The sequence below is a fragment of the Stegodyphus dumicola genome, chromosome 4 (genome assembly GCF_044657685.1).
Source record: "Stegodyphus dumicola isolate Sdum_Otavi_A_Nest chromosome 4, ASM4465768v1".
Classification (NCBI taxonomy): domain Eukaryota; kingdom Metazoa; phylum Arthropoda; class Arachnida; order Araneae; family Eresidae; genus Stegodyphus; species Stegodyphus dumicola.
The window spans coordinates 118,737,035-118,756,981 of record NC_140771.1 but is presented as its reverse complement, the minus strand read 5'-3'; the positions used below and the strand labels follow the sequence as shown (position 1 = coordinate 118,756,981).

At 31.3% G+C, this 19,947-nt stretch overlaps 1 protein-coding gene across 1 annotated transcript in view; it reads right to left on the bottom strand.

The window, feature by feature from the left end:
* Window positions 1–351: 351 nt before the first annotated feature.
* LOC118203151 (uncharacterized) overlaps window positions 352–19,947 on the bottom strand; it is a 32,492-nt gene continuing 12,896 nt past the window's right edge. Inside the window, exons 2-3 of the mRNA XM_035375408.2 lie at window positions 5,521–5,699; window positions 352–1,575 (exon numbers count right to left, since the gene is read on the bottom strand). Of these exons, the coding sequence (XP_035231299.2) occupies window positions 447–1,575; window positions 5,521–5,699 (1,308 nt within the window). The 3' untranslated portion in view covers window positions 352–446. The remainder of the gene's footprint in view (window positions 1,576–5,520; window positions 5,700–19,947) is intronic.

Genomic DNA, 19,947 nt, shown 5'->3' with positions numbered 1-19,947 from the left:
AAAATGTAGAAACTGTTCAAAAGCTGAACAAAACTCTTAATTATTTAAATCATTCTTTATTTAGAAGTCTACTGTTAAAGCTAGACTTATTTGTGAATTGATCAAGAAATCAAAAAATATTTTTAAATAGAAATAACATTATAAATACACAATTTAATTAAGATCTTATTATAAGGAATGTCCTCCCTCCTTACCGATTTCCTTCATAGCGTAATTGGAAGTACTCCTGGCTGTTAATCGAAAGGCCTAGAAATCGAGTACTTGCAAGGATATTGATAAGTTTTCCTGCTCCGAAAAATAAACCTAATGTGTTATTATGGATATCACGAAATAAAAGAGATTCCGTAAATTAGAAATATTTTTATTTTATCTAGCAAATTTACATTTAGGAGAATAAACATTAGAAGATGAATTCAATGGTCTTGTTTTTGAGATGAAGATGCTATTTAGTAGAAATTTGGTAAAATCCAAGACTCAGAAACTATTTCACCAGATGTCAACGCAGCAAGTGGCATGAAATTCAAAGAATCCGAAAGCCTGCTTTCGATACTGTGTCCAACTGAAGGATTGCTGATAAGTTTTTCTGATTCGAACTGCGGTTGATAAGTCTCCTCGTCTGACGATTTTAATGAAACGATTTCGTCATTTTCAAATGAATAATTATTTTCAGGGTTTTCAATAGATTGCTGATTACTGTAGCCATCTCCATTAGTTTGGTAACTTGGTGTTTGATCGTAATTACCTTCTGGAGCTTGAATGTGTTCGTAATTATTTGGGTTTTCATTTGACCTGTATCGCACATTAGCATATCCTGCATCTTTGGATCCGTGATGATGTTCGTATTCATGTTGGCTGGCATGATGATGCAGATTATTATGGCGGTGTTTGTGACCATGTTGACTAAAATGGTGATGTTTATGTTGATTATTATGACGATGTTGATGATTATGATTATTCAAATGCTGATGGTTGTGTTGATTATTGTGATGATGGCCATGACTGTGTTTATTCAAATGCTGATGCTTGTGTGAGTGTTCATTCTCGTGATGATGTTTGTGATCATGCCCATGGCCATGCTTATGGTTATGTCCATGATTATGGTTATGCTTGTGGTCATGACCATGGTTATGGTTATGCTTGTGATCATGACCATGGTTATGCCCATGCTTGTGGTGATGACCATGATTATGGTTGTGGTTATGATCATGGCCATGATTGTGGTTATGCTTGTGATCATGACCATGTTTGTGGTTATGCTTGTGATCATGACCATGGTTATGCCCATGCTTGTGGTGATGACCATGATTATGGTTGTGGTTATGATTGTGGCCATGATTGTGGTTATGCTTATGCTCATGACCGTGATTATGATTATGATTGTGGTCATGTCCATGGTTATGGTTATGTTTGTGGTCATGGCCATGTTTGTGGTCATGATCATGATTGTGATCATGCTTATGATCGTGGCCGTGGGAATGATGATGACCATGTTTATGGTGATGGTGATGATGATGGTGGTGGTGGTGATCACCCCTCTGGCCTCCAATCATTATGACCTCTGTTTTATCAGGATAACTGCAATTAAAAATATTATTACAAATAGTAGCTTTTTCAAGCATTATTACAATTTTACAATAAATCAAAATATTTATATTTTCTATTAGAAAATTTCTTATTTTAAACGTTTGGCAATTTATAAATGCCATTATAGGAAGCTGCTTCTTGTCTAATATACCTTCCTTGAATGATGCAGTCTAATAATTGTAATGAAGTATTTGATTTTGTTAAATTTATTTCTGTTGTTATCATTTAATATAATTGGAATTAACGGCACGAATTCGATGAATGTGAAAAATATCACCGATTTTACCCCAGGAACGTTAATTGCTAGGTTTAAAATGCATTGTATAATTCATTGTTTTTTTTTTTTTTTTTTTTTTTTTTTTAATATTTCTTATTTGCTTATCATGATATCATAATTTTATTCTAATCCGAATGGCAATATTTAATTAATTATTTTGTTAGTTTATTATCATCGAACGATAAGAATCAATGAATTTTAAATGTTTAGTCTAATTTTGTTGACTACAAATAAACGTGGAGAAAATATTTTTACAAATTTATAATTCCATTCTTATTTTATTCGTATATTGCACTCCGCAATCATTAAACTAAAAATAAATTGCTTTCTTCGAAAGTAACGATTCTTTAAAAATAATAAATTTCTTTCTATGTGCAAATACATTTTTTAAATCTAACTATAATAAATTACTCAAATAATTCTGCAAGCAGTTTCAAAAAGGGCTTGTGAGAGTCAGTTTTCTTTGTTGCAGGCTTACAAATGGACCAAAGAGTTTTTCCCCCAAAAAAAGAAGTCAATTTCGACATTCTTTTGTTCTGTACTGAACCAAATGCTCACTTGGTGTCTGCCGAAAACATTGCGGACGAAAGTGTTGTGGAGAAAACAACGGAAGACGAAAATGTCGTTGAAGAAAATATCGTGATTGATGATCATGATGTTTTCCCTAGTCACTGTAAACAATTTTAAGAGAGGTGACCTCAAGCAGTTGTTCATTTTCCTTAATTTTTATCAAAACGTTTAAGCTTTTTAAAGCTTGTTTAAGATTTTGATGCTATAATTGTGAAGTTTTTTTTTTACTTCGGCCTGTATAATTTCAAATTTTCATGTGTTGGATTTCTCAAGTTCCTTTTTGTGTGTGTGTGTGGGGGGGGGGACTTGGTCTGCTCAAAAAGAAAATTTAGGATTTTAAAGTTTTCTAAGTTTGTTTCTGGGTTTGATGCTATAATTTCACAATTTATTGCACTGCTTGCGACGGCCTGCAGAGAATGATAAGCACACATATTACTTTGATCAACTTTCTGAGATTATTTTGAGTATACATCTCTAATTTTTAAATTCTGTCTTTATTAGTTCAGAAATAGGCTGACATATTTGCTTCCTTAGTTGCACCAACCCTCTGATTGACGGTGCAACGAAAGATGTAAATTACCTTCTTTCTTTTCCATTTTTTGGTTCTAGCATTATTTGCACAATTCGTGCCATTTATCACTGTGCTTTTGGTTTTTTGTTCTTACGTATGGCTTATTCCGATTTTAACATGGGATAGATTTAAATGTATTATTTTAATTTATTTTACATCATAGTATATATGGAAATTAAAAAAAATAATCAAAAAGCAAAAACGAGGTATTTAAATAAAAAAAGAGTTAACTGATTGCATTTCATATATCCATCCAGAGACACAGTGCAATTAACTTCTATATCACACTTGTTTGGGATTCAATTGATATTTTAAAGTTTAAGAAAGAGTTCGAGAACTTATTAGATATTCTTTATTTTAGAGCACTCTTTTTTAAATCCAAGAAAATACTGCCTGGTCTTACTTTAGCAGCATCCCAAAGGTATTAAATGTTATTTTTATTAGAGCGAAGGATTTTTCTTGAAGTGTCACGTGAGAAAATTTTTCTAAAACCTAATATAACTTACAAGGGGTGATCAAATGAAAAGGTAGGAAACGACGTAAAAACGTAACAGTTAAATATTTGCATATTCCGCCATGGGAGAACACAGCGAGACATCTCGGGACGCGATTGGAGTCTCTGACTGGGATCGGAGCATGCGAGGGCGCCCGCATGCGCAGGAGAGAGCAGAGGCTCTTATCAAAAGCGGCGTCCAAATGATGCGGCAGTCCATATGAGGACAGGATGGCGTTTGCGTTGCAAAATTCGACGGCTGAGGAGCAGTGAGGTGTTATCCGACATTGGAAGGTGAGAAACCGACAGCTATTCATCGCCGGATGGTGACAGTTTACGGGGAGAAATGTGTCTCTGACAAGTCTGTCAGAAAATGGAGTGCCTGTTTTCGTGCAGGCCATGAGAGTATGGGTGATGACCCGAGACCCGGCCAGGCAAACACTGTCATCACGAGCGATCTCATCGACAAGGTGGACGGCGTAGTGAGAAGTGATCGGCGTGTCACATTGCGAATGTTGGCGGTGAAGGTGGATGCCATCAACAGGCAAGGTATTGCTCACCGTCTTTTTCGACATTCAAGGTCCGCTACTTGTGGAATTCCTCGAGCACAGAAAAACCATTAGCTCCGATGTGTACTGTAAGACACTCTGACGCCTACGCAGGTCCATCAAGAAGAAAAGACCGGGGCTGCTCACGGAGGGTGTGGTTCTGCTCCATGATAACGCGCGTCCACACGTCTCCAGAGTCACACATGGAAATGGCCAAGTTCAAGTGGGAGACGTTGGACCATCCGCCCTACAGTCTGGACATGTCGCCTGCGATTTCCGTGTGTTTCGTCCACTGAAGAAACACCTAAAAGGGAAGCGCTTTAACTCGGACGACGTACTCAAAGACGCTGTGAAGGACTGGGTCTCGTCACGGCCACAGGAATTCTGAGAGCAAGGAATCCTGCGGCTTGTTCATCAGTGGGATCGTTGTGCTCAGGCCTATGGTGTATATTTTGAATAAAGTCTACATTTGTACCCACCGTGTCGTTTTGTACCTTTTCATTTGATCACCCCTTGTACAATAATTTATAAATGCAATCTGGAAATGAGTGCCAAAAAACTTATAACTTTACAAATAAAATTGATGAAACTTCTATTTGTTCAAATAAGCACTTTTTTCCTAGACGGGGGGGGGGCGTTTTTACTTTTAAAAGGACTATACATTAAAATTTAAGCAGCGTTCTTCAATATACATCGCATGATTTTTAGAAACATGCAGTAATCAAAGTTTATTTACACCACATTCGTCTATTCCTTTTAAAGGTGTTTAAATTGAAACTCTTGTAATAAAATATAATCATGCAAATATAAAAAAATATTGATTTTATAAAAAGCTATTAAAATTGACTAAATACAGTCTGATTTTAGGAAAACTTAAGAAAGTATGCAATGTTATTTTAACTTGAATTTTTTTCATATTAAATTTTTTCTTTTAATAAATTTCCTTACAATGAAGGTTTTTGTGTTAAATATTGATAAAGGATATTTAAATCCCTTTGTTTTAAGTGTAATTTATTTTTTGTCAAAGCATAACCTGAATTTTCTTGATTTTGTTCATTTTTAATTTAAATAATCAGTATTTCATGTCAGCAGTTTATTAACACTCGGTTCACTATACTGCTTAGTTGTAATTTCTTATGCAGTAAAGTACAAATTATGTTTTTAAACTTGGCGAGTTGTCTAAGCAACTGGACACAAAAAAAAGTATTTTTTTATAATCTTATATACTGCCATTTTCGTTAAGAATATAAATTCTCTTGAACTGGAAGGTAAAAGATCTTCATAAAATTTGCACGTGTTGTGCTCATCTACTATTTTTTTTTTAAATGTAAGAATATTGCTAGTTATTGCTTTTCCCACATTACCAGCTCTTGACCGAAACTAGAAATAAGTTTTCCACTGAAGAAACACCTAAAAGGGAAGCGCTTTAACTCGGACGACGTTTAAGTATTTGTACATAGAATATAAAAATACTCACTGTGGCAGGTGCATCACACTTGACGAGTAAGTAGTTTTTGCACTCGAAGATGTACGCATTGCAGGTGGATAGAAATAAGGAGACATAAATCCGAAGCAGCAGCTACTGAATATACCCTGCAGGGACAAGAAGAATACTAGGAACAAAATTTCTCCTTTATGCACGATACGCTGAAGCATCTAATAAAAGAAACATATTTTTTATTATAAAAATCTTGTAAGTGATGGTTCTAAAGTTTATAATTGAAGACACATAAAGATTGCTACATTTTAATTTCAACTAATCATTCATGCGATTTATATAGTTAGAATTGCAAGTTTTTTTTTGTTGAAACAGGAGACGTGAGAAATGTGCAATCCCATCGGCGAGACCCGAACCATGGGCCTCTCGAATACGCATCGAGTGCGCTTCCAATTACACCACGAAGGCATGCAGAAAGGAGGGAGAAGATGACCGAATCCTAAAGAACCGAAACAAATCCTATGTACATACGCCTAATATTATTCGCTTATTTTGACCAAAATTCCATTTAATCGGACCAAATGACGTGAGAGCGAATAAGAAACAGAAGCCACAAGTTGGCCGCGTAAAACGGATGTACAGGTGGTCCGCGATATATGGGAGGATCTGTAGCTGCGCTTCCCAGGAGCTTTATCAAAGGTCAGGAATTCCTTAAAGTGCATGACAAAAGTAAAACCAATGGGAGGTGAACACACGCACCTTATAGGCTCACTATCCTTTTGAAATGATATACTGATCTATGGGTTATGATGCCCGTGAAGAACATCCTTTAAAAAGAGATGCATTGGCTAGGCTGTTCTGAGAAAGACAGTCTACCTCTATTGTAAAATTTTCCACATCATAACAGGTCTTCTATCATCTAATGTTTTTAATCACATAACCTCTAGTACCATTGCTTTCTCATCCGATTTTATGTGCTGTGATGGCAATGTAAGGAGAACAATCAGAAACTCTAGATTCAGATAATGATAGCATATACCCTAAATCTTTGTGGGCAGGTTTTTAGAATTATTTGCTTGAAACATCTGCAGGTTTTTCGTTCTAATATAATTTAGGTGGTCACATTCTTTGTCGTTCTTCAGCTTTAGTTTGCTTGCTTCATATAGCACTTTTACTGTAATGAATCGAAAAGGAGAGGCTTTATCACCAACACAAACTGATGTTACAGAAACGGAATACTGCAAATTTTGTGCTGCTTAAGATACAAAGTGATCCACCTATTGATGACAAACGGTAAAATTCGAAGTATTTATTCATGCTTCTATCTAATGATTATTTACTAGCAAAAGGAATGGCAGTGTTCTATTGTACATTGGTACTGAAATGATGCAGTAGTATCTGGAAACAGGAAAAATACGCAAAGCGTACAAAGAATAAGTTTTTTGATGTTAAAATCATATCATTTTCAATTATAACCAAGGCTGTTCGTTATCTATAAATATTTTTCCCAAAATTATCTAAATTATGATAATTATTTTATATTTTCTTTTATTTTATAACAGCTGAGTTTAAGTCCTGATTCATTTGTCCATATTTAAGGATTACGTGAAAGAATGTAAAATTATTGAATACTTACTCAATAATGCCTTGTATTCTCTAGATAATCAGAATTATAGATTTAAGATTATTGATCAGTTTATTATTAATCAATCGTCCTTACAGTAATTGATTAAGCATCGTAACTAGCTAGTATTTTCTATAGAATGTTTACGCTTTTGTAGAGGCAGAATGTTAAACGCCATTTTATTGCTTAAAATGTATCCTCACTTCATGCACTCATAATCTATAAAGCCGGCTGCATTCCCAAACTATAAAGGCTATTTTCACATTTTTAGAGCGAAAATTTGCGTTATAGTTAATGTTTTAAATAAAAATGCTTCTTCTTAAATGCTCCGTTTGTTATTCTATTCGCTTGATTATCAAACTGCATCTTAATTTCTATAATTGAAGAGTCTTTCTTACAGGGTTAGACGTCCATACGTACTATGTCCATTAAAGAAACAAGTACATGGAGAAAGGCATACATTTTTTGTCATTTTTGCAAGACATTTAGCTGTTATATAAACGAATGAATAGCAGCTTTATCGTAATTGAGTTGTACTCTGATAGTTCGATGTGTAAAGAGGAGGAATTTTGTTTTTAACTTTAGTATAAATTCAAATATCTCATTTCAAACACGCATTTCATATTTTAAAAGTATTAATTTTTTACTCTGCAGCAATCATAAACTCTTTGTTGAAACTTTCTTTGATCTAAATTTCTATGTCTTTTTGCCCAGTTTTACAGAAATTAATTGGCTTGCCACCCTGGACAGCATCGAGGTTAGCGAAGGCTTACTGCTAATCCGAAATCAAAGATGTAATTTCGACTCCTGTGTAAGGATCGATTGTAATTGTGTTGTAGCTTTATCATGATACAGTTTTTGGCAGCTCAGCGGGTGAAGAGGAGGAATTTTATCTCCAAATATAGAAATCTGAATACAAATATTTAAAGCCGTTTTTATACTTCAAAAACTAAAATTTTTTGTTATGCTAAAAGCTTGCAAAAATGATAAACTCTTTGAATTATCTTTGAATGAAAACTACGAGTATCTTTGAATGAAAATGAGCTATCTTTGAATAAAAATAAAACTATCTTTGAATGAAACTATATTTGAATTCTTCTTCTTTTTGCTGAGTTTTACAGAAATTAAATCGCTCTGTATAGTATGGTGATTAGCGAAGACTAATTGCTTACATAAGAATTGAACTAGGCATAAGTTCAACTTTTATGTAAGAATCTGTTTTAGTTGTATTGTCTTTCTTTCTCATTCTTCAGCGGGTGTGATATCGGTCACCTTCTATGGTGCACAAAGGGAAATATTTTCAGTGATGAGACAGCCAAATATCGGTGTGTCTGGTCTTTTCCGACGAACTTGCTAGTAGAAGAAAAACAATAAGTAATCGGGTCTTTCTTCTTAATATAGTTTTTTGCATAAGTCTACATATTCATAGTCACCATGCATATTAATTTGTCTTCAGGTAAAGTATTTCGATCAAGCGTTTGATAACATGTTATATATTCAATCACATACCTAAGCGAAAGGCGATTTAAAAAAAATTGCAACAACTTCATCATTTTTAGTTCTTTTTAAGATTTAGAGCTGTGTTATTATTTTGTTTGTTGTTACAGAAACCATTTTAATTTGTCCAGTAACCATCTATGACAGCACAGTAAATATTTTATAGTATGTTTTTACTACTGAATTTAAAAGCATTTTCAATTTCTTTTTTCTTTTAACTGGCTAATATCCTTTGGAGGCTTGGAAAATATACTTCTGAAAAAAATTGAAAGTTCACATATTTATTTTACTGCTTTTTCTATGCAAAAATAAGGCTTGCCTATTTCATTTTTAATATAGATAATATTATCAAGTTTTGATTTATAAAAGCTAATTGGTTACTTTCCACAGATGGCTGGTTAATAAAACTATTTGTCATTAAAAACGGCAAAAACATAGCCTTATATCCAAAATTTATTTATAAGCAAAACATAGTTAGAGATTCACTTTCTATTAATTAGATAGATCTTGTGGTATGGTAATAATTATTAATAATTGCGATGATTTATAATAAGCTCATTAATATAAAATTAGCTCGTTGAGGAAAATTAATAGCTAGGAAGCAATAAAAGTGATTGTGTCTTGCTTTCTTTGCTGTTCCATAATTACAGTTTCATTGTAGGAAGGTAAGTATAGAAAATGTAGTCTTTGTTTTAACAATTATTCAACTCCTTCTCAAATTATGCAATACTAAAGAAAATAGATTCTTCAGAAACTATCAAAAGGGTATAAAGTACGTTATTCAAACCATGATTTGCAACGCAAATTGAGTCTTGGAAGTTTCAAGTGGCATGTTAAAAGTCAGGGGTACTTTTGAAGAGGGGCGGGTGTGAGATCCGTATTTTAAGCATTATATCTAAAATCAATCGCAGATGTAACTGACATTGCTTCTAGATTATAAAAAAATAAAACGAAGTTGGGGTAGCGCTAATAAGTATTCAAGTAAGAAGAGAGAAATGATGAAAGAGCAAAAGTAAATAAAATGAAGGGAGAAATAACTGTGTGCATGACTGTAACTGTGTGCGTGAAGAACGGGCTAAAATTGGAAATAGTAATAAAGTCTCTTTCAAGTTTATTTCAGTTCTGAAAGTCCTTAGCTGTAGTACTCGCTACTTAAAATACTTTTGGTAAGGTTAAATATGGCCTGCTAGGCAGAAGAGTGTTGCGGGGACACTGATAAATTATATACAGTTCGGCTTAGGTTCGGAATTTCTGTAAGGCACCGCTATTTATAGATTTATAGCATCTATAATGTCTTTGCAGAATTCAGGCATTTTAAATCTGTGGATGCGAAAATTATTATGAGAAGCTGATGGTAGGATAAAAGATAAGAAATCTTTAGATAACAGATTGAAATCCTTCGGGTGTTTTCAGTCAATATTAGGATAAATTTCAGGCAGATAATTCTTGTATTCCTTGTCGTAATTAAATAGTCAAAATTGAGGTTAAATGTTTCTTCATATTCCATCGTATTTCCTTCCTAAAATTTCTTATTCACGTAATATAAAAGATCAAACTATGCCACATGGCTATATCTGGCAAAAAGGCATAATTTGTTAAAAATTTCCACATAATGCTTCACTTTTTTAATAAATGTACTTCACGGATCTCCTTTAAAAACTTTGATTTATATAGGAACTTGCTATATATGAATGTGGTGACTGTGATGGAATAATATTTAAAAAAAAAAGATTCAACTTAATGAATATTGCAAATTACTTCAACTGATGACACGATAAACATCTTAGTTTCTCCTATCCTTACTTAATCTAGCTGGAGAAAATCATGAGATATCTAACGTGTTGAAAATTTTAAAGAGGAATTCGAAAAATCAGCTTAAATCTTTAAAATAAATATGGATTTTTAAAATTTGTAAGGGAAAGGTAGTTACTAATTCATGCGATTTTTTCAAGTGACGAAAGTACATATTTAATATTACGTGATTAATTATCAAATTGATAATAAATAAATTGTGCTCAATAGTAAATGTATTATAGTTTACAAAAGAAAATTTATATATTATATAATTATGTAATTATTATTTTGAGCAGACTGCTGATAATTAAACAAGGGAAATATTAATTCTGATCTCTTAAGAAATGCTCATGGTGTGGAAATTTTACTGGATTTCTAGTTCTTATTTAATAAAATATTATAAAACACGTTAAATTCTTTCGTACGGCTTATGTGCTTCTTCAGTGAAACTTAGCATGCATCTGCTAAACCATAAAGCACATTTCCATGCCCATGTTTTAATCTTTAGTATTATTAATTTATCAATTTTCATTATAATTTAGATGTTATTATTTTCCTCGATTTCACCATATTAAACAGTTTGTCTTAAAATGCTGCGATTTGTATCGTTATACTGATCTGAAAATTTTCCCTGCTTTCGAAATTGTGGACTAGCAAAGCAGACAAAGGTTCTAAATTCAGCCTTTTGGGCAGAGATACAGCCTTGTTGCAGTGAGTAATTTTGTGACTTTCACTTATGTAACACAAATTCTAGTTTAGCAATTATTGGATGCTTATATGAAAGCTGACTAAGTTGTTCTCACTTATTAGAAGATTTTATGAAAAGAACTAATACATATTTATGTTATATGTAAAGAAAAATATGAAAACCTTAAGATTATTTCGACTAGTCTGTTTTTAAAAAATTAAAGTCAAAAGAAAATATCTATGTCTTATGAGCTTATTTATTATTTTGCTTGCTTTATACATATTGAGTTTTTAATAAATTAATATGCTTTGTATCATTGCACTGCTCTGAACAAGTTTTCATTTCTTTGAAATGATAAGCCATTTAAGAAACCCACTACAAGAAAAATTGGACAGACTACATACATTGCCTTCCGGTCGAGATACAGTCACTTGCGGTGAGAGTTTCTGTGACTTTTTCCATATATTAAGTTCAGAAAATTTCATTTAAAGCCTACTTCAGGAAGTCGGCTTTTTCATGGAAATTAACGCCTTATGTCTGTTCGACGGATTACTTATTTATTCATTCTTTTGTAACAGCAAATCAAAATAAATGGATTATCTTTCAATAGACGTTGTGATGGTTTCTTTCAAAAAATGCTGCAACATAATTTCACGTAACATGCCATTGTTTGTACATTTTACTGGATATATACGAAACCTACCTCCTTAGAAAAGACGTGATTATTAGGAAACTTTTCGAAAGGTGTTCATGCATAGTTACGTTATAAGCGAAGAAAATATGAAAATCTTTAAGCCTGTTTTGATAGTTTGTTTTGACAATAACTGAAGGCTCAGAAGAACATACCAATATCCAACGAGTTTATCTCTTTAGGAAGCTATGACTTCATTACCATAATTGCTACACGATCGCATGTTTTTAACATGCGGAGGAAAAAGAAAAAAACTTATCAGACTGATAGAATAATAAAATTATATTATAAAAAACTAACAAAACTGTGTGAAATTAAAGAAATTTTTGTTCTTTCCCTTTCTAATTTTATTTCTAATTCCTTTACATTTGCTGTTTTTGTAATTTCGATGCTTTCTCTTTTTTGCCATTTATTAGTCCAAGCGGGCAATTTGCCCTGAAGGACTATTAATTTCGATTTAGCATTTTGCGTCGAAAATTTTAAAAGGCTGTATCACTTTTCAAATCGTTGCCACCATATATTATCACTCTGTATTATATTTAAAGAAATTAAATAACGAAGAATCTGCATAAATGTATGTATGTTTCTCGCATTATGATAAAGCAACGTAACAGAGCCATCAAGTTTTGAATAACGTAATCCTCCTCCGAATATGGGCATCTGGAAACCAAATTTGAAATTTGCTTTATTATCGATTTCATATTTTGTAAAAATTTAACGAATTTTTGATTAAAAAACTAAACGATTTCAAAGCGAGCAATGGCAACACTGTACGGAAAAAAAAAAAAAAAAAAAAAAAAAAAAAAAAAAAACATTTTTATCTCCAACGCGTGAGACTCTGTACCGGAAATTCTAAAGATATGCTCATTTTAAAATTAATTTGCGATATTGCTGTTGAACTAAATTTTTTATGGTTTGAGTACGTAGAACATGATATTTAATAAATAAAGGTAACACACAAAACGATAAAAAATGCCCCTTTGGACGTAATTTAAAATCTGAAACCTTTCAGGTTTTTTTTTTCATTTTTCATTTAATTTATTGTTTGTTAGTATTACTTAAATTCATATTCAAAATTTTATGCTTTTAAAATATGTATTTGAATTTATTTAATATGATAATATTCCAGTATTTTTTTAATTTGCTCTTTTCTTTTTATTTCTTCTTAGGAAAGACTTATTCTTTTTCATTGGAAGTAGGTCACTAACACTGCATATGAAGTAGCATTTTAAGTCATTCTTATATGCACATATATGTGCATTATATATGCGTTTATCAAAGACCTTCTTCTAATTATTCCCCATAATGAACTATAAACATTGTGGTATTAAAATAAATCAAGCATAGTACTTATAAAGTTAAAATAATTAAAAAAACCATTAAACCTTTTGCGAAAGGAACCAGTGCAGAGCCATTATTGAAATAACACTAACACAATAATTTCCCATTGAAATATGTGTTGTTAATCTCCTCTAATTTATTAAATATAATATAAAGAATATAAGCTCTTAGAATCCTATTAGAAAAAGGGCCAGCTTCGTGGTTCAACAATGAGGAAACGCTTAACGGTATTTGATTTTTAACAGGAAGAAATTCGTAAGTTAAATAATACTCTGTAATCCGATTATGGGGTGTGAGACAAGTATTGTAATTTAACTAAATTATAAACATACAGACTAAAATTTTGCATGAAATATTCTTTTGAAGTTGAATTTAGGCAATAATCAGCGAAACAGTCTTCCTTCTAATAATTTATTGATATATTTTATTCTAAGTACTTAAAGTTAGTAAATAAGATCTGCGTTTCTGAATGCTGAGTAAGGTCTGAATTGAGGATTATATTTCTCTTAATTCCTGAGAAACTTAGAAGATTTTGATATATAGATAGATCACAGTAAAGATATCAAAATCTAGTAAGTTAACATAAAAAAATCCTGTTATTATTCGGAATTCTCATAAACAAGTATAATAACCAAGTAATAAGTTTAAGATATTCTGTTAATGAATGTCGTGTTTCATTTCACTTTGCTGTGTAAGACTACATTTCACTTTGCTTTGTAAGACTACATTTCACTTTGCTTTGTGAATCCTCTATTTTGAAAATCCTATTACAAATGACACTTATGATGTCTCATCAATTCAAGCAAAAATCTAAATTGAGAGCATTAACTATTAATAATTTCCTGTCATCACTGCCATGTTTTCGCTAATTAATGCTATATAAAGAACTAAATTAAAATTTTCTTTTTATAACAAATTTTACATAAAATTTAAATGTATGAATATTAGCCATATAAATATTTTTCGTCTGTATCATTCTTACCTTATCGAAAAATTTGCTACTTTCCTTTTAATTTTCGTCAATCTCAGAATTAAGCCAATAGGAGGAAATTTCTTGGATAAAAAATTACACTAAAATCCGATAGATGTCGCATTTGCTTATGTATAATATAATATTTGTTTCTCCCTTCCGAAATTCGTATGAAACCAAATCCATTCTGATGTACGTATCATCCATTCTGATGATGAACTAAATATTTAGATAGCATCAAGATAACTATAACATCAAGAAAGTTTATCATTTACATTTTAATTTTAACTTTAAAAGCAAACGAATTTACATATATTTCACCAATATTTTGTATTCAAACTATTTAAACATCTTGTGTATTTAGACCATTTTAAACAGTTTAAAATATAAGATTAAATTTTATAATTTTAATTTCTGAAGGGCTAATTCTTAAACTATTAGGCTTATCATAGATGTTTAACCTAATGTTTTCAGGTTTTGAAGGTAAATCTTACCACTAAGACCAGATTGTTTAAACTAATTGTTTTGGTAAGCTGTAAAAACTTTCTCTCTTCTTCTAAACAGATTTTTTTTTAATTTTTGAAAAAGCATTCTATAATTAATCAAAGCTTTCTATAATCTGTTTGAAAGTTTTAGTCACACTTTTAGTTATACTTTTGATAGAAACTTTGGCTTCATCAGAGATGTAACAGCATGTAAATACTTTTACTTTAACATCCACACTTAGATGTGAAAGCGCATTATCTAAAATTAATATCCTTTGATTAGATTTACAAAACTTTCTTTGATGTTTCGTAACTTTGAGAATGAAGCAGTTATCATAATAATCAGGAAAAGCTTCTGTAATTATTCACGATTTATTTTAAACCTCATAAACAACTGATGAAATTTTCATATTGTTTACTAAGAGTCTGAGGTAATCCCGAAGGTTTTTGAATAATTTAAGACTGTTTGACCCTGCAACTGCAGTGTTCTGGAGTGTTTGATATGAAGTAATAATAATTTTTGGAAAAGAAAATTTAGGTGGTATTAATTTAAATGAACAATTTATTAAGCTTTGAGAACAAAACATGAGCATATTAAATGAATGAAAGGCACTATCAAGCTGCTTGCATTTCTAAAAATTATTCCATTATTGTTGTCTTTTTAACTTGGCATGAGAATTTGACTCGAGATGATTATAAATTTAATTTCTAGACTTTATTGAGTAATCCTTTAGAAAAAGTAGCTTGAACTCTAAAAGCTTGATGTATAAAACAAAAGTTATAAGCAATGGAAAAAATTACTTTGGCGTCTGTAATTATTGAATTCCTCGATAATAAATTCAAAATTTACGAAGAATGCTTATTATAATTACAATATAAAAATGCCTAGAATGAATACGGATTGGTTCTAAAATACATTGGTAAAATTCGTAATATGAGTAAGAACATTTATACGTAATACTTCTGCAGTATGAAAATACCCACTGAATTATTAGTTTGAAGTTAACTAGATTTTGTTTGATGTCTCAAGCTGGAGAAATTAAGATTGCGTTAGATTTGCAATTGTCATATTTTGTTTTGCCAGAAGATGAACTTTACCAAATAGCATATAAAGGTTTAAGCATTTTTAGACAGTTTTGGATGATTTGGGTATTTTTGGATAGTCTCTATAGGTAGTCAACGCAAGTAAGAATCGATTTCAACAATTCTTACTTGCGTTTCCTAAAAGCATTCTATAGGATATTTTATAAATTTATGTTTTTATTATACGTTTTAATTTTCTGTTAGGTTTAAAATATGGATTGAAATCTTATTTGTGACAAGGAGTTTAATGTTTTGTAGGTTATATTTTATCATTTCAAATTGATGTGAAATAATTTCGTATGATGTATTTTTATATAGATTTTTTAAACCTAATTTATAAGATTTTAAAAACGTTGGACTTAAATACATAATACGATAATTTTAAAGTAGATATTAAGATAAAATATCAAATATTAAAAAAATAAGCTAAATTAGCCTCTTTAAGGTTTTTCTTTCTGCAAAAAATGTCCACATTTTGATGACGCTACAATAAATGGAATTTTCAGAGTAATTTTAGGGTTTAATAATATGGATACAAACACTTAATGCTCGTCTTAGTTTGACGTAAGTCCTTCTGCCAGCCACTGAATAAGCTGCTGCATGTAGTTTTCCCCATTTTAATGTAGATACGAGTTAGTTTCTTAGGAGGTGTCCTCTGTAAAGACATCCCTCCCAAAGTAGATAATTATTGAGTGCTTTTGCCCCATTTAAGTAATCCAATTTAGAACGACACATGTCCTCTAGCAGAACGGATAGAATAAGTAATAGTGATAGTTTATCTTTAATCTGAATTAATATACTCTTTTCGGATATGTTAACAGTATTCATATATTTATGCAAACTATTTGGTACTGCAGAGCCTTTTCGCCTGTAATATAATGAAGATACATTCTCCCATGGAAAATTTTACACAGCCTGTCTCTTTGAAGGCAGATAGCTGTTTCTGTGTTTTACCTTAATAAAACAACACTACTGAATTTTACTTCTGAAGCATTACGTTAAAAATGTACATTTTAAGAGAATTCTTAAAACTTAGTAAATACTGTAACAGATATAATGTAGAATTGTTTCCAAAAGCTGTAATGCCATTCTCTAAGTATACAAAACAAACTGAATACTTTGAGATTTTCATTTTACCCAGAATCAGTATTTTTCCGGCGCATCTTACACTTTCTTCTTTCTTTCTTTTTATTATTATTATTATTATTATTATTATTATTATTATTATTATTTTTGTGTGTGTGTGCATGCATAAATGGTTTCTGTTGTAATCAACGAACCGTCCTTTTTCCATATGAGTGATTTTACGGCATGAACTCTCGTTATGAGAATTTTTTTGTGCCTTGTTTTTTTTAGGTCAGTAGAATGAACTTTCTCTCATTCGTGAGAGTTTAGAAAGCATTTTGTAACATTAGCACCATAGCAATAAAAAGTGTCGATTATTCATACTTTTTGATGCATAATCCTTGATACGATTTTCTTCATTGTAGTAACTACATTACTTTTTGTATCTGCTCGAAGTTTTATGAATAGTAAAATTTTAACCAGTTAAACAATTCAATACAGTGGGAAAAAAAGAAAATTAAAATATTTTAACCTGAAAGTGACGGCTGCATCTCTCTATGTCGCACTTAAAGTCTTACCTTGAAAATCTTTATAGAAGACATAAATTCTGGAAAAACTTTTATAACATGCTGTGTAACTTCATAACGAAATTTAACATCGTTAATATACTCTAAAATTTCTGAGATCATTTCTGCACATATCTGCTTATTCAGGCATTGATTATTTTGCACGTAAAGAACTCAAAACACTATGTTATGAAATAAAAAATTTTGAATAAGAAAGTTTTGTTACTGTTAATTAAATGCGAAAATGTAGGGAGAAAATCAACAAAATAAAACATAAACTTAAGAAAAATCAATCTTGCTTTGACGAATACTGCCTTTTTTGCCGAATATTAAAAACAAAAAATGGACAAGTTTGAAAAGCTTGACTAATAAAACAATAACTGATTTCAGCTTTCGTGGGTTCTAATTTCTTTAAGTTTTTCCCTCTTAAATATTTATGATACACTAGCAACCTTAGAAGGTACATATGTGTTCAAGTTTATTTAAAATTATGTCATAACTTTTTGCCATCTTTTACTATTAGTCTTCCTTTATTCTAATTATAATAAAGATTAAAAGCTTTTGTCAATAAATTTGAACGTTGGGGATGTGCTTTAAACTTTACAATATAAGGAGCCACATATAAAAGCAAAAATATACTAAATAGCCTTGCACTATTATTGGCTTTGCTACTGACTTTAGTAAGAAACTGCCTTTCTTAATATCAAAAATGAAACATGCGATATTGTAGGGTAGTGTGGTCCAACCTTTTAGTTACCCGAGGGCCAATCAAACGCTAGTATAGGAAAGTGAGGGCCAGAGACATTAAAGAAAGAAAATGAATTACATATAAATCACTAGTTTAATATATCACTTTATTTGACAGTCTAGAAATCAATGTGATGATTGTCACTGCTTTTTGACACAAGTTTATCAATGTCCACTGTAATTTCTGTAAGGCAAAGTCTCAGGATCGATTCCAGTGAAACACTTTCAGTGCGATTTCTCGTTTTTGATTTAATTTGCTTGAGAGCAGAAAAAGCCTTTCATACAGCTATGTACTGCCAAACAGCGATAACATTTGCAAAGAGAATTTATGCAGTTTGGGAAACGTTCTTTAGAAATCAGTTTCCAGAAATGTTCAGTCACATCACACTTTTTAGTCTGGTAGAATGGATCTGCCTGAAGATCATAAATTTCCATTTGAAGGTCGCAAAGCACCTCACTTTATACTCCCCGGGGTTGTTTAACAATGGAAGTTTTGTTTTGAGGGAGTCAAACTCCTGGAATCAGTCCTGAAACTCTTTCTTGATATCAGTAATTATTTCATGAAACATACTAAACATGTGTCGTTTTCTTCTTTTATCTGCTGACAAAATGGGAAGTGTGCGCATTATTTGCAGTGTAATTTGCATTACATTAGAGTTTTTGCAAAAGCCTTCAATATGTCCATAAAGCCGGGCTATATTTTGTTTTATGCCTTTTAGTTTCAAGTTTAAAGCATTTAGATGGGTTGTTGAATCTGTCAGAAAAGTAAGATTATTTAAAAACTGGATTTCTTGCAATTTCTCTTAATACTTATAACCAATGTTTTCCTTTTTTGAGGAAAGCAAGAATTTTATTCCTCAACCTAAAAAACTCTTGCAGACAATTTACAGCACTTAGCCAGCGCACTTGACAGTACAATGAAATGTCGCCATACTCAGCATCCAAATTGTCCACAATTTGGATGTTGAGGACAATTTGGATAATATAAATAAATGCTCTGCGTCTCTGGGCTTTGCCTCGCTTTATTAAATTTACAATATTTAAAACAGTTTTCATTGTCTGAAAATTATAATTTTCATTATTTAATTATTATATTAAATATAATTATTTATATTTGTTATTTATTATTTAAAGCAGTGCCAACAAAATTAATAGGAGGGCCATATGCGGCCCGCGGGCTGGACCACGCTGGTGTACGGAAAAGCAGCTTATTATCTCTGTTATAAAAATTTGAAAATTTTATTTTTTATTGATAATGAAACGCCCATTATAATTTAGTTCCTGGAAGAAAGTTATAATGTTCAAAGACAGAATTTATTAATTATAGAAAGATACACAAGAGCTCTCTGTCTAAGATGCATGATATCTTCGTAGAAGACTTCCGAAGGGAAATTGTTTCCATTTCATGTTATACGTAGGGAAGAAATTGAAACTTGTTAGAGATAGTCGATTCAGGGATTGAAAGCAGAACCTGGAAAGAATTATTAGTATTCAGTGGCTTCAGTCACTCTTGCTAGGTCGATTTTTAAAGAAATTTAAAGTTTATATTTAAAAAAATTAATAAAACTTTTTAATGTCTTAGTTCTAGATGGAGAAACTTAGAAAAATTGTTCGACTGCAGTTCGACAATTTGGGATTTACTGCAATTCGCTATCATTAGACATCTGATTCATTTCAGCATATTTTGCTAACTTTATTTTTCCTCTGTAAAATAAGAATTGCAGACCTATTTCCTGAAAACTAGTAAACTTAGAAATGATTCAAAACTCAGAAAAACTCAGAAATGGTGAATAATGTCAAAAAATACATTATATATGTTAATAGAAAAGATACTTGTAGGAAAAAATAGACTAAAAATGTAGTTTTGGAATTTTATAGCCAATGGAAATATTTGAATTTCTAATTTCTAGGCTAA